Source organism: Ascaphus truei, chromosome 13 (assembly GCF_040206685.1).
Source record: "Ascaphus truei isolate aAscTru1 chromosome 13, aAscTru1.hap1, whole genome shotgun sequence".
NCBI lineage: Eukaryota > Metazoa > Chordata > Amphibia > Anura > Ascaphidae > Ascaphus > Ascaphus truei.
The window spans coordinates 12878561-12892503 of record NC_134495.1 but is presented as its reverse complement, the minus strand read 5'-3'; the positions used below and the strand labels follow the sequence as shown (position 1 = coordinate 12892503).

At 49.9% G+C, this 13943-nt stretch overlaps 1 protein-coding gene across 2 annotated transcripts in view; it reads left to right on the top strand.

Annotated features, from left to right (window-relative positions):
- Positions 1-13943, top strand: part of TXNRD2 (thioredoxin reductase 2) — a 54943-nt gene that overhangs the window by 722 nt on the left and 40278 nt on the right. For both annotated transcript variants that reach the window (XM_075568564.1, XM_075568563.1), the window contains exons 2-8: positions 1074-1142; positions 1639-1695; positions 2467-2611; positions 5199-5273; positions 5845-5923; positions 7383-7445; positions 9069-9139. In XM_075568564.1, coding sequence (XP_075424679.1) covers positions 2526-2611; positions 5199-5273; positions 5845-5923; positions 7383-7445; positions 9069-9139 — 374 coding nt within the window. In that variant the 5' untranslated portion in view covers positions 1074-1142; positions 1639-1695; positions 2467-2525. The remainder of the gene's footprint in view (positions 1-1073; positions 1143-1638; positions 1696-2466; positions 2612-5198; positions 5274-5844; positions 5924-7382; positions 7446-9068; positions 9140-13943) is intronic.

The following is a 13943-nucleotide window of genomic DNA, read 5'->3' as shown; positions in this document are numbered from 1 at the left end:
AGTGGGGGTATGATGGGCAGAGTTGTCAGTGCTGGGGAGGTATGAGGGGCAGATTTGTCAGTGCTGGAGAGGTATGAGGGGCAGAGATGTCAGTGGGGGGCGATTGAGTGGCAGAGCTGTCAGTGGGGGGTATGAGGGGCAGAGCTGTCAGTGGGGGTATGAGGGGCAGAGTTGTCAGTGCTGGGGAGGTATGAGGGGCAGAGCTGTCAGTGGGGGTATGAGGGGCAGAGTTGTCAGTGCTGGGGAGGTATGAGGGGCAGATTTGTCAGTGCTGGAGAGGTATGAGGGGCAGAGATGTCAGTGGGGGGGGGGGTATGAGGGGCAGAGCTGTCAGTGCGTGGAGAATGAGGGGCAGAGCTGTCAGTGGGGGTATGAGGGGCAGAGTTGTCAGTGCTGGGGAGGTATGAGGGGCAGAGCTGTCAGTGGGGGTATGAGGGGCAGAGTTGTCAGTGCTGGGGAGGTATGAGGGGCAGATTTGTCAGTGCTGGAGAGGTATGAGGGGCAGAGATGTCAGTGGGGGGGGTATGAGGGGCAGAGCTGTCAGTGCGTGGAGAATGAGGGGTAGAGCTGTCAGTGGGGGTATGAGGGGCAGAGCTGTCAGTGGGGGGGGGGTTGAGGGGCAGAGCTGTCAGTGGGAGGGGGGGTTATGGGGCAGAGCTGTTGGGGGGTATGAGGGGCAGAGCTGTCGGGGGGGTATGAGGGGCAGAGCTGTCGGGGGGGGGTATGAGGGTCAGAGCTGTCGGGGGGGGGGTATGAGGGGCAGAGCTGTCGGGGGGGGGGGTATGAGGGGCAGTATGAGGGGCAGAGCTGTCAGTGGGGGTATGAGGGGCAGAGCTATCAGTGTAGGGGGGTATGAGGGGCAGAGCTATCAGTGTAGGGGGGTATGAGGGGCAGAGCTGTCAGTGGGGTGTGTACGATGGGCAGAGCTGTCAGTGAGGGGGACATGAGGGGCAAATCTGTAAGTGGGGTGGGGGGTATGAGGGGCAGGGCTGTGAGTGGGCAGTCAAAATGATGTGTGTGTATATATATATATATATCTCCCCTACACAAATACTGCATGTTTTCATTGACAGCAACACATGACGAGTATGATCTGCTGGTGATCGGTGGCGGTTCTGGTGGTCTTGCATGTGCCAAAGAAGGTATGTACTGATCAGTGTGCTAGTTACAGGTTTGGGAGCCTGTGAATAAATAAATAAAACAACTGTGTTTCTCTAATCTCGTGTATTTCTGAATGACCTCTGTATGATGCACTGACAGCAACATATAGGCCCATGTTAATAAACGGTGCCATTCCTGCGTCGGAAGACACCTTTTGGCCCATTCACTTCAATCGACTGTAAGTTATCTTATGGAATAGCATAGCTTAGGAAACCTGGGCCAAACATCTCAGTCATTCATGATGTGTTCTTCAGTTTATTGGAGAAGATGGTCAGTATATTTCCTGGCACAGACCTTCCCAAAGCATCCTCCTAGTCCCACAGCATCAAGGATTAGTTCCTTATCCAGCAGGGACAGAAGAAAATTGCCACTGGCTACTTTTGTGGGTCCAATTTTGGGAAAACCTAGGGTTCGGGACAGTAATCTGCGGGATTCATATCTTTCTTCTACAATAAAGTAACATTTCTTTATTCCCAGCTGCCAAACTCGGGAAAGTTGTTGCTGTTTTCGATTATGTAGATCCTTCCCCGAGAGGTATGAACCTTTTTCAAAATGTGTATATATAGTATGTGTATATTGATATTTTTTTTCGTGTGTATATTGATATACTGATATACAGTATGTGTATATGTAACCTAAGTGTATGTATAATTATATATATATATATATATATATATATATATATATATATATATATATATATATATATATATATATATACACACACAGTGGTTGACAAATCACCAAAAAATCTACTCGCCACACAAAAAAATCTACTCGCCACCTAGTACCAAACGTGTGCTGCTTGGGCCAATATTTACTCGCCCGGGGGTTAAATCCACTCGCCCGGGGCGAGCAAATGTATAGGTTTGTCGAACACTGTATATATATATGTGTGTGTGTTTCTTTATACAAACGCATACATGGAGATAATAGATCTATAGTGGGTACATATATCGCAGTGACAATGTTGCAATTATCAGGGCTCCGTTCTAAAGCAGCTTGTGGGGAAAAAAATCAGTGGCAGCCATTTTAAGAATCCCTTGTATGTATATTTTTATTTATATAGCGCCAGCATTGTACGCACCTTTCTATGTATCAGGGCCTAGCAAAGGAAATCCCTGCCACGGGGAGCTTTTGAAGAGAGGATTTCACAATGAGATGATATTGTTTCAACAGAAAATGATTAAATAATAAAGTCTGTATTCAGGGTGAGGGAAGGGGTTAATCATGTCTGGTGCGTTTGTGTGTTTTTATCCATTTTTCTTACGGATTGCTGTTATTGTGTCATTTCCCCCACCCTAGGAACCAAATGGGGTATCGGGGGGACGTGCGTGAATGTCGGGTGCATTCCCAAAAAGCTGATGCATCAGGCAGCACTCTTAGGGGGGGCCCTGAAAGATGCCCCCCGTTACGGCTGGAATATACCCCACCCAGCACAGCACGACTGGTAATATTGCACAGTGCTCACTACTTCTCACTATCACACAGCCCCACAACTAATGAAACAGAGCATGGGATGGGTGTGTAAGGGGTCGGACAGCTGGGAGCTTTAAATGGCAGACCATACCGCACTTATTCATAGAAACATCGAATGTGATGGCGGATAAGAACCACTGGAACCCACCTAATCTGCTCATCCTCCTATCTGTTGTAAAACCCTCTGTCATCCTTGGCTTTATTTCGTATTTTGCCTTATCTCTACCCCAAGCATGTTTGCATTCCCTGACTGTATAAGCCCCCTACCAGCTCAGTTGGAAGGCAGTTCCATGAATCCACCACCCTATCATTGCCTGTACTCTACTTTAAAGCAGTAGTTTCCACTTTGCTATTTTTGGGGGGGGGGAGGGAGGCAGCTCCTGGAGCTAATCCGTGGTCCCCCGACCTCCAAGAACACCCCCCTTGCAGAGATATTTTTAGTATTTTGTGGCGGTTTTATACAGTATATGGGCCGCTGTGTCACTCATAGCAAGTCGTGAAGTCACCTTCCGGACTCGAACTAGGCTGACGCCAGCGTCCATATTGTGTCCACTGGGCAAGTATTCTTACCAGGAGGTGGAGAAACCAAGTTATATTTCTGGAATCACAGGGAGGGGTCAGGTACAGTGGCCAAGGGACCCCCAGGTTCAAGTTATGTAAAAAAAAGTAAAGATCCCCTCCCACCCCCCTCAAAAAAAACAAAAAACAAGTTGTAACAATCCCTGAAATGCTGTCTTAAATCATCCTTAATGTACGCTTAATACTTACCTGTATTGCACAATTGAACATTATAATTTTTAATGCACCATGAGCGTTGTGCGTTGTGTTTTTGTGTTTGTTTTTCTGCTCTAGCTGCAGGGGGCGTTTGAGCCACCCCTGTGTTCACAGCTGCAGACGCTAATTTCCAATTACCTATAGGATCACGTAATATTGTTATAATCACTTATCACTTTATATCACTTGGTATATATAGTGGTTAAATTGAGATATTTTAGTTGCGCACTTTAATCACTTTCATCGTAATTTTTTAAATGTCTGGTTATACCCACGTAACAGCGTCACATCACATAGCCAGCAACCAAACCTCACATTGATGATACCCAAAAGGTCAAATTAGCTATCTGTGAGTAGGGTTACTGGCTCTGCACTTCTTAAACCCAGGCTGTGCTGAAAAGCCGTGTAAGGCCGTGATTATACTAAAAAAAACGCCGGCACAAAGACAAAATACATTAATCCAATTGAGGTAAACATCCCCAGAGCGCCGTGCGCACCGCCTGGAGCTGCAGGGCGGCAGACTGGAGAGGAGACAGAGGAATTTGTTCTTGGCAGGCGACGGCCGCGTCATGTGAGCGCTTTAGCCAATGAGGGTGAACCGCTGACGGCCACGCCTCTCTGTCTCCTCTGCTTCTCTCCTCTCCTGCCTCCTCTGCCTGTTCAGGATGCCGCTCGGCGGCTGTGTGAGGATGACGTCACCAGGTCGTGCTGCCGCTTAGCGGCATCTGGTATAATCGTAGCCTAATGTGGCAGGCATAAGCTTATAGGATTCCATATTAAAATGTGATGCACTGTGCTCATTTGCATGTCACTACCCAGAATCCCTGGCTGCAGTGGAAGCATTGTCTGCTAGGACATAATGGGGATGGATAGTGTGAAAGAATTATGGACAGGGGGGCTATACAGAAGAAAGAGGGTCTGGGGTTACTGGTCATCTATTTTGTCTCTTCTGATTTATGTGGACGTGTGATAAGTGTTTGTGGGTAAGGATGAGTTTCGCTGACAATAGAAGTTCCAAGGCTGTGCCTGTGGCTTTACGCTCAGAATTATAGCGATACAATTTATCAGTACCCTGACGCACTTTGTTACTGTACCATTTCTGTATGAAAGAATGTATGAGTGGGCAAGGTTTGCTCTGAGACTATTTCAGAATATCATGTGCTTCCTAGACAGATTAAAACTTAACTTTGGAAACAACCAATATATGGGAGGGAGGTATTTTATGCTAACCAAGCTCAAATAAAGCATATGTAGAGTTTTTAGATTGTAATAGGGCAGTGCCGCCTTATCTTCTGTAACCACAGGCTATAAATACTGGGGTTGGTATTACCCCACCCCAGATCACGCTGAAGCTGCGTGCTAATGTGTCATCTCCTTGTGCACTCGCAATAAAGATTCCTTGATACTCGCCGAACCCGTCTGCCCCTTGGGTACCCCTGAGATGGCTGCGGTCACAATAGGCTTTCAGACCAATGCATCACAAGTAGTATTTCTATTGACTATATATTCTTTATTAATATGCTATGCTCGTGTTACACTGCCCCTCTGTGGAATGCGGATGATAATGCATGTATCATTTTACCTTTGCATCTCTATGGAGGGGTCATTTTATTACTTTCCACTGGCTGTAAAACTAGGACAAACAAACCCACCCCCAAAAATGTACGTTCCATTTGAAAGCAGTGGTGTTTTCCGCCTATGCAATATTGTAAAAGGAAATATTGATTATTAAAGGGGCTTTCACAAAGAATGTCATTCCTAAATGCGCTCTCGTCTCTTTCCAGGTCAACCATGGCACAAGCGGTCCAAAATTATGTCAAATCCTTGAATTGGGGGCACAGAGTACAGCTAAAGGACAAGTAAATCTGGCGAAATCTGCTGAATTCTGCACAAACATAACAATTTTATTGTATATAATCACATAAGCAAGTTTGACAATTTAAGTATGCAGTATACCAGGGGTACTCCAGTCCTCAAGAAACCCCCCCCAACAGGTCAGGTTTTAAGGACACCCCAGCTTCAGCACAGGTGGCTCATTCAGTGGCTCAGCCGTGCGCTGCCACTCCCCCCTCCCCCTTGTTGCGCCTGATGTAATCCAAATCCGGCAGAAATTTCGGTTATGTTGACACGAAAGGGAAAAAAAATTAGTGCCCGCTAAACGAAAATAAGTAACTTGTTAAATCAGTTAAAATGTGCCTACCTATCAATGTATGTTGGCAAAGAATCACAGTAGTGCCCGCTAGGAAGGTATTATAATATCTTGTTTTAAAATCGGCGCCCACCCCTTAGAGAATGTGGCGCACCCCTGGGTCAGAGCACCAGTACGGATTATACACGTGAATTCTTGCGCGGTGGGAGGGCAATTGGTCCCTTTAAAAAAAAAAAAAAAAGATACTGTTACTCTTTGTAATGCGCCTGCTGTTTCAACAGAAAAGTGACGTATTTCAACATGAAGGCCAGTTTTCTGGATGAAAACACTGTACGGGGACTAACAAAGGCAGGAAAAGAGGTGAGATCCCGGCAGGTTAAGGAGTCTTTATACCTGAAATGTACTCACTACATGTTTTTTAGAGAGAATGGAACATGAGCGTAGTGGTTATGCGGGGAGGGGGGATATCGCAGTGAGGGGAGGGGGTATATCGCGGGGAGGGGGGGATCCCGCAGTGAGCTGAGGGGAGGGGGGATACCGCAGTGAGCTGAGTGGAGGGGGGATACCGCAGTGAGCTGAGGGGAGGGGGGATATCGCAGTGAGCTGAGGGTAGGGGGGGATACTGCAGTGAGCTGAGGGGAAAGGGATATCGCAGTGAGGGGAGTGGGATACTGCAGTGAGCTGCAGGGAGGGGGGATATTGCTGTGAGCTGAGGGGATATTGCAGTGAGCTGGGAGGAGGGGGGATATTGCAGTGAGCTGAGCTGAGGGGATATCGCAGTGCCTGAGGGGGGAAATTGCAGTGAGCTGAAGGGAGGGGGGATACCGCAGTGAGCTGAGTGGAGGGGGGATACCGCAGTGTGCTGAGTGGAGGGGGGATACCGCAGTGAGCTGAGGGGGGATACCGAAGTGAGTTGAGGGGAGGGGGGATATCGCAGTGAGCCGAGGGGAGGGGGGGATCCCGCAGTGAGCTGAGGGGGGGGGGGATACCGCAGTGAGCTGGGGATGGGGGGATACCGCAGTGAGCTGAGGGGAGGGGGGGATCCCGCAGTGAGGGGAGTGGGATATTGCAGTGAGCTGAAGGGAGGGGGGATATTGCTGTGAGCTGAGGGGAGGGGATATTGCAGTGAGCTGGGAGGAGGGGGGATATTGCAGTGAGCTGAGCTGAGGGGGGATATCGCAGTGGCTGAGGGGGGAAATTGCAGTGAGCTGAAGGGAGGGGGGATACCGCAGTGAGGGGAGGGGGGATATCACAGTGAGCTGAGGGGAGGGGGGATATCGCAGTGAGCTGAGGGGCGGGGGGATATCACAGTGAGCTGAGGGGAGGGGGGATATCGTAGTGAGTGGAGGGGGGATATTGCAGTGAGCTTGAGGGCAGTGGGGATATCGCAATGAGTTGAGGATGGGTCAAATGAGGTCTGAAGTTTTGCAGTAAACGGGCAGATTAGGTAGGGGGAAGCATCCTGATCTGCCCTCCACCTGTGTCTTTGTACTAACCATTGTTTAATCAGAGAAGAGGTTGCTGTATATTCAGCATGATCTTAGCCCAGGGGCGGCCAACGCCAGTCCTCAAGGGCCGCCAACACGTCAGGTTTTCAGGATGTCCCTGTTTCAGCACAGGTGATGCAGTCTTTGACTGAGCCACCTGTGCTGAAGCAAGGATATCCTGAACACCTGTGTGTGGCCCTTGAAGACTGGAGTTGCCCACCCCTGGGTTAGCCTCTTGCAGTTTGCCTGGGGATGCACTGCTGACATTTTCAGAAGCTCAGAACCGCGCACGGTTTTCATTGTCGCTGCATTTTTTGCTTTCATCCCAACAGGCAGTAGTGACGGCACGAAACATAGTGATCGCCACGGGAGGAAGACCGAAGTACCCCACACACGTAAGTGACCCCCCCCCCCTCCCATGCTGTGCTCTCGCCCTCTTTCTGCCACGAAGATGTCTTGGTGCAGAAGGAACACCTCCCGAATAACATCTTCCCGAGTGTATTTAATTATTAGTCAAATAAAGCACCTGGTGCACACTGTAATACAGTGTCACGTTCTCAGGGCTGTGTATAAAGTATATTCTTACAGCCTTGGCCAGCCTCACAAAGGATGCAGAGAGAGAATAAGCAGCCTCGTATCGGCTTAAAGAGAGCACCAACCGCCCACTTCAAAAATAATATATACGTTGAATAAAACAAATACACAGACAGTCCTCGGTTATCCAACAGAATCCGGTCTGGAAGTAGCGTTGGATAGTGACACCGCTGTAAAGTGAGTACCATGTTAATCAGTGGCGGTGAGCGTCGGATAATGCGTTCCGGCGTCGGATAACGCATTCCGGCGTCGGATAACGCGTTCCGGCGTCGGATAACGGCCCTTAGAGTTGCGTTGGATATGCCGATCGTTGTAAAGTGAAACGTTGGATAACGAGGACTACCTGTGTGCGCAAAGACACTGACTCTGCAAACATAGACACTGAGTATGACGCAGGGGAACCTGGTTCAATTCCTGCGTCAGCTCCTTGTGACCTTGGGTAAGGCACTTTGTCTCCCTGTGCCTCGGGCACCAATATCATAGATTGTAAGCTCTGCAGCACAGGGACTGTGCGTGCACTGATCCTATGTACCGCACAGTACACTGTCATTGTGGCGCGCTTGGAGACCTATTGGAAGAAAAGCGCCACATGAAATAAAATTATTATTATTATTATTATTATTATTTGAGCTGTTTTCAGGAATCCCTGTGTGATTATTGGTGGCCCTCGTGAGTTTACGTGGAATAAGAGGATTAATGGTGAAAATTCTCTAAAAAAAAAAATGTTGTTTTTTTTTTCTCAAAAAAAAGGGGGAAACAAATGGCGACTTTTAGTGTCAAAATGTCAGTGTATTAACATCTTTGATGGACAGGTCCAAAAACAGCAGTGCCCCTTCAGTGTATTTTAAATCCGCATCTTGTTGTTTTGTCATGTTTCTGGCCAATGACACAGTTTGTACAGTTTGTACATTTACAGCAGTATTGGGGTGTCAGTACCTTGCCGACGTTTCATACGTTCATATTGACCTCATACGTTCAAGCAAGTGTGCAGTTAACTCTTTCCCTGCCAGAGAGTCGTTCACACAATGCCGGGCAGTAAAAAGGTTTTTAGAATGTCTCTGCAAAGAAAAATCCCCCTGGTGAGCGCATTCACACGTCTCGGACAGGTCTGCAGACCTGGCCCTTTCCCCATTATCTCCCAGCATACAGTGCTCCCCCTGCAGCAAGGGATTCTGGGACGTGGCATGCACACCAGCACACAGAATGTCTGGAAGCTTTGAAGACGACTGACTATGCATCTTCACTATTAGGAATCCTGGCGCTTGCTGTGTATTTCGGTTTTCAGGCTGGAGGGAGGGGAAAAAATGGTAACCCCTGTATGTGCAGGCATCATATACCCTATTTGGGGCTACTAAAAAGGATTTTAGGGGCTAGAGCTTTGATAAGTGATGATTAAAGGCAGCGCTCACACCTTGTATTGGCAGATTCCTGGAGCGGTGGAGAACGGCATTACAAGCGATGACCTGTTTTGGCTGAAATCGTCTCCGGGAAAAACGTAAGTGCTGACACTTCAATTTCGTTTTCTGAACGCTGCAACTTCTTTGCCCCTCTGGCACTGCAGGGGTTAAATCCCTTTCCCTATGTAGATACTGATGTACTACTGCAGGGGGGGGGGGCAACTCCAGTCCTCCAGGGCCACTAACAGGCCAGGTTTTAAGGATATCCCTGCTTCAGCACAGGTGGCTCAGTCTTCGACTGCACCATCTGTGCTGAAGCAGGGATATCCTGAAAACCTGACCTGTCGGTGGCCCTTGCGGACTGAATTTGGCCCACTCTTTGTACTACCGACTTGAGCCCCATAACTGTATTCACTATGTCAGATGTTTTGGGAATGCAGAGGCCTGTTGGATTACTAATGATCATTAATAATGATGATCATTAAACATGTTTGTAACAGTAACTTCTAATGTTATTACTTTGTACCCTTAAACCCGAGAGATAACTCGCAATGTAATTATTATTTTTTTCCTGGCCAAAAATATTTGATGCATTTAAAATAAATGTCACAACCCTTATTTTTTCTGGAATCAGAATTAAACGTGGTAATCTACGAATCTAGAACATGAATTAGAGCTAATATTCTAGATTATATCCATTTTGCCCTGGGATTTGTTTTTAAATAAGGACGCAACCCCCCCTCCCCCCCCCCCCCCCGCCGGGTGCAGGATTAAGGCGAGTTCGGCCCTTACGTACAAAGTGCGACAGCACAAATTGACCTCAATGGATCTTCCCATGTGGTCGCACCGGGTCGCCATTACAGAACCGTATGGAATAAGGCCCCTGGTCACATTTGATGGGAGACCTGGAATGACGCTGTTATTTTGGTATATATACTGTCCTGGAACCTCTCTGTATATTTCCCCAGTTCTGAGGCAGTCCTCACTCCTCACTGTTATGTTGTTACAAATGTAACTTTCTTGTTGGCTTCTCAGCCAGTTGCGTTGGCAACGCCCCTTTTTTCCCAGTAAGGCCGCCCTTATAGTGACGGCGACGCAACCGATGACGTCACCCGTCGCCTTTGCGTAAGATGTAATCAGGTTTGGAGACGTCGCTGGCTGCAAGGGTAGTGACGTCAGCGAGGGGAAGGCAGAGGGGCTATGTGATTGGCTTATAGGCAGTCATATGGGGAGACCGTCTGTGCAAAGTCAAATTCTAGTGACTACAAGGATTGTGGTTGCGCCGTCGCCAGTGCCGGCGAAGCAACGGTGACGTCACGCTGCGGTCGCTGGAAAAAAATCAAATTGACTTGGCTTCCAGCGATCGCGACCAAGCCGTCGCGCCATTGTGTCACTTCTACTATAAGCGCACGCGACGGCGGCAATACATTTGTTTTGACGCGAAGTCACGTCACTGTCGCCGGCACTATAAGCGCGGCCTAAGATGGACTGCCCTTCCTCCCCCCTTGCTAGTTGGTATAGTCCTAGCCTTATTTCCTGCTTTCCCAGGCTAGCATGCTTTCTTTTAGAGCCAACCGCCATCTTGGAGCAGTCACCTCTCCTACTCCTCTGGTAAAGCTATTGTAATTTGCCTATCCCTGTTACTAAGCCACCCTATGTCCCTGGCATTATCCCACTGCCTTCCTAGCTCCCTTTCCCCTCCATTGCTCCCATGCTCCGGTGTTTTCCCGCAGTACCTTTTCCCCTTTTTATTTGTATGTTGTTGCCCCAAATAAACACTTGAGTAAGAAGATTCTCTTGCTTGGTACGTGGGATTGAGTTAAACTGCCTGCCTCTACTCACTTGCCACAGTGAGCTTGGGGCAGAACATTTCCATTGTTTATTATGCATCACAATCACCCTTATGCAGACAGTTCTCATTGCCGGTGATCACAAAATGACTATGAATTTGTATCCATTTGATCTGAAAATTTGGCAAATAAATCTGGACCAAAACGGACAAATTTCAACATGTTCCCTATAAACTGTTCAAAAGTTCAATGAAAAAAAGTGTCCGGTACGAGGGCAGCGGACGACTCGCGGGGGGATTCACCTGCGGCCCCCAATAACTGCCCTTCCTCCCCGGGCCCTGCGGACGTGTTCAGGGTCGGGCTGACTCAGTGGGGGACCCAAAGAAGTCCCTAGTGGGCCCCGGCAGCCCACTCTCCCGGTGCAGAGTGTGCAGGAATGTTGCTGCCGTGGGTTAGAGCTTCTCCCTGCTCCCTACGGTCAGCTGTTTAATGACAGTGCACTCATAAAGAATGTGCTCAACTCCCCCTCCTCCACCCCCCCCATCTCCATCCATCTCCCCCCCATCTCCATCCATCTCCCCCCTCCTCTATCCATCTCCCCCCTCTATCCATCTCCCTCCCATCTCCATCCATCTCCCCCATCTCCATCCATCTCCCCCCTCATCTCCATCCATCTCCCCCCCATCTCCATCCATCTCCCCCCTCCTCTATCCATCTGCCCCCTCCTCTATCCATCTCCCTCCCATCTCCATTCATCTCCCCCCATCTCCATCCATCTCCCCCCCATCTCCATCCATCTCCCCCCTCATCTCCATCCATATCCCCCCCATCTCCATCCATATCCCCCCCATCTCCATCCATCTCCCCCTCATCTCCATCCATCTCCCCCCCATCTCCATCTATCTCCCCCCCATCTCCATCCATCTCCCCCCCATCTCCATCCATCTCCCCCCCATCTCCATCCATCTCCCCCCTCCTCCATCCATCTCCCCCCTCCTCCATCCATCTTCCCCACCTCCTCCATCCATCATCCCCCACCTCCTCCATCTATCATCCCCCTCACTGAAATGTGCGCTGCGCAGCACTTAGCTGTAGAGTGGAACCCGTTCTGGCTGCAGACAATTCAGGGACTGAGGTTCAGTGACAGGAGAAGGGTGGCAGCGGCAGAGGACGACTGCGGAGGAGGGCGGTGGCGGAAGAGGGCAGTGGGGGAGCCCGCCCCAGCGGTATGACCCAGAAGTCAATTACAGCTTCTTGGTCATACCGCTAAGGCGGACTGCACCACTGCCCTGTGCTACCGCCACCACCATGGTCCTCCTCCGCAGCTACCATCTGCCACCGCACCGCTGCCACCATCTGCCACCGCACCGCTGCCACCATTTGCCACCGCACCGCTGGCAGCGTACCGCTTCCACCACTGTGCCACCGCACCGCTGCCACCATCTGCCACTGCACCGCTGTGTACCATCTGCCACCGCACCGCTGCCACCATCTGCCAATGCACCGCTGCCACCATCTGCCACTACACCACTGCCACCATCTGCCAATGCACCGCTGCCACCATCTGCCACCGCACCGCTGCCACCATCTGCCACCGCACCGCTGCAACCATCTGCCACCGCACCGCTGCCACCATCTGCCACCGCACCGCTGCAACCATCTGCCACCGCACCGCTGCCACCATCTGCCAATGCACCGCTGCCACCATCTGCCACCGCACCGCTGCCACCATCTGCCACCGCACCGCTGCAACCATCTGCCACCGCACCGCTGCCACCATCTGCCACGCACCGCTGCCACCATCTGCCACGCACCGCTGACATCCTTCCTATCGCTGGACTTTCGTCCCTGAATTGTCCTGTGTCACCTGCAATATGGGACCATTATGCGTCCCGAGAGACCTTTCTGGGACGATTCATTGAAATAAGGAACAATCCCGTATACACAGGACGTCCGTCTGGCAACCCTAAATGGAAGGATCCTGAGCATGCAGTACTAATGATCGGACATAGAAATCCAATAACATTCCCATTATCACGGACAGCCACCAGAGGGCAGCAGACACTGACATACGTACAGCATGAGCCAGGCTAAGGCTGAGTCCATAGAAGGCACTGAGCCGTGCGGACGCTCCGCGCTGAGCCCCTGCATCCTCCATGAGGATGTCTTTAGAGGGGGCTCACACGAGCGCCCGCAGGCGTGCTGAGGCGCTGGATTTTTCAGCCGACAGCCAAACTGTTTTTCAGAGTGCTGTCGGCTGAAAACATCCAATCAGCGCGGAGCAGCGTCACGGCGCCGTGACGTCGGTGTGTCACGGGCGATTGGCCCAGCGACGTCACTGCCCCGCCTCCCTCAGTCTCCCCCCGCCTCCCGATTGCGCCCGCTGGCTCGCCTGCATGGGCAAGAAATCGCGCAGATTTCAGCAGGCGAGCCTCAGTGTCCGCGCGCCTCATACCTGCTACCCCCTCTATGGCCCCAGCCTAAGAGACATCACAGCATGTGTGGTGTGTGTGCGTGTGTGCGTGTTCGTGTGTGTATTGAACACACAAAAGACTAAGACAATCCCCGAAAGCAGCACTCTAAATATACCACAAAATAACTGATAACATAATACCAAAAGACCAGGAAACCAAAGTCAGAATAGAAAATGAATAGATTTTAATAGCGAGCAAAAAGAACACTAACATTTAAAAACATATACACACTAAGGGCAGCAAAAAATACAAAAAGACTGTGACTGACTAAAATTTACAAAAATCAATAATGCTGAAAAATAAATCAAAAGCAAAAAATGTGTCTGCACAATGAGCCACGCACACACTGACTGTGTGTGTGTGCGTCAGTCTGTGTGTGTGTGTGTGTTTGTGTTTCTGCGTCACACTCACTGACGCGCGCACACACACACACAGTGACTGACTGACGCACACACAATGACTGACGCACACACTGCATGAAGCTGTAAAGGGGGACAAACAGAGCTGTAAAGGAGGGAGGGGGGGGAACTGGATTGATGTGAATGGGGGACAAACAGAGAGAGGAGAGAGAGAGAGGAGCGGAAACATTACATCCCGGGCAACGCCGGGTCTCTCAGCTAGTAACTATATAAAGCGAC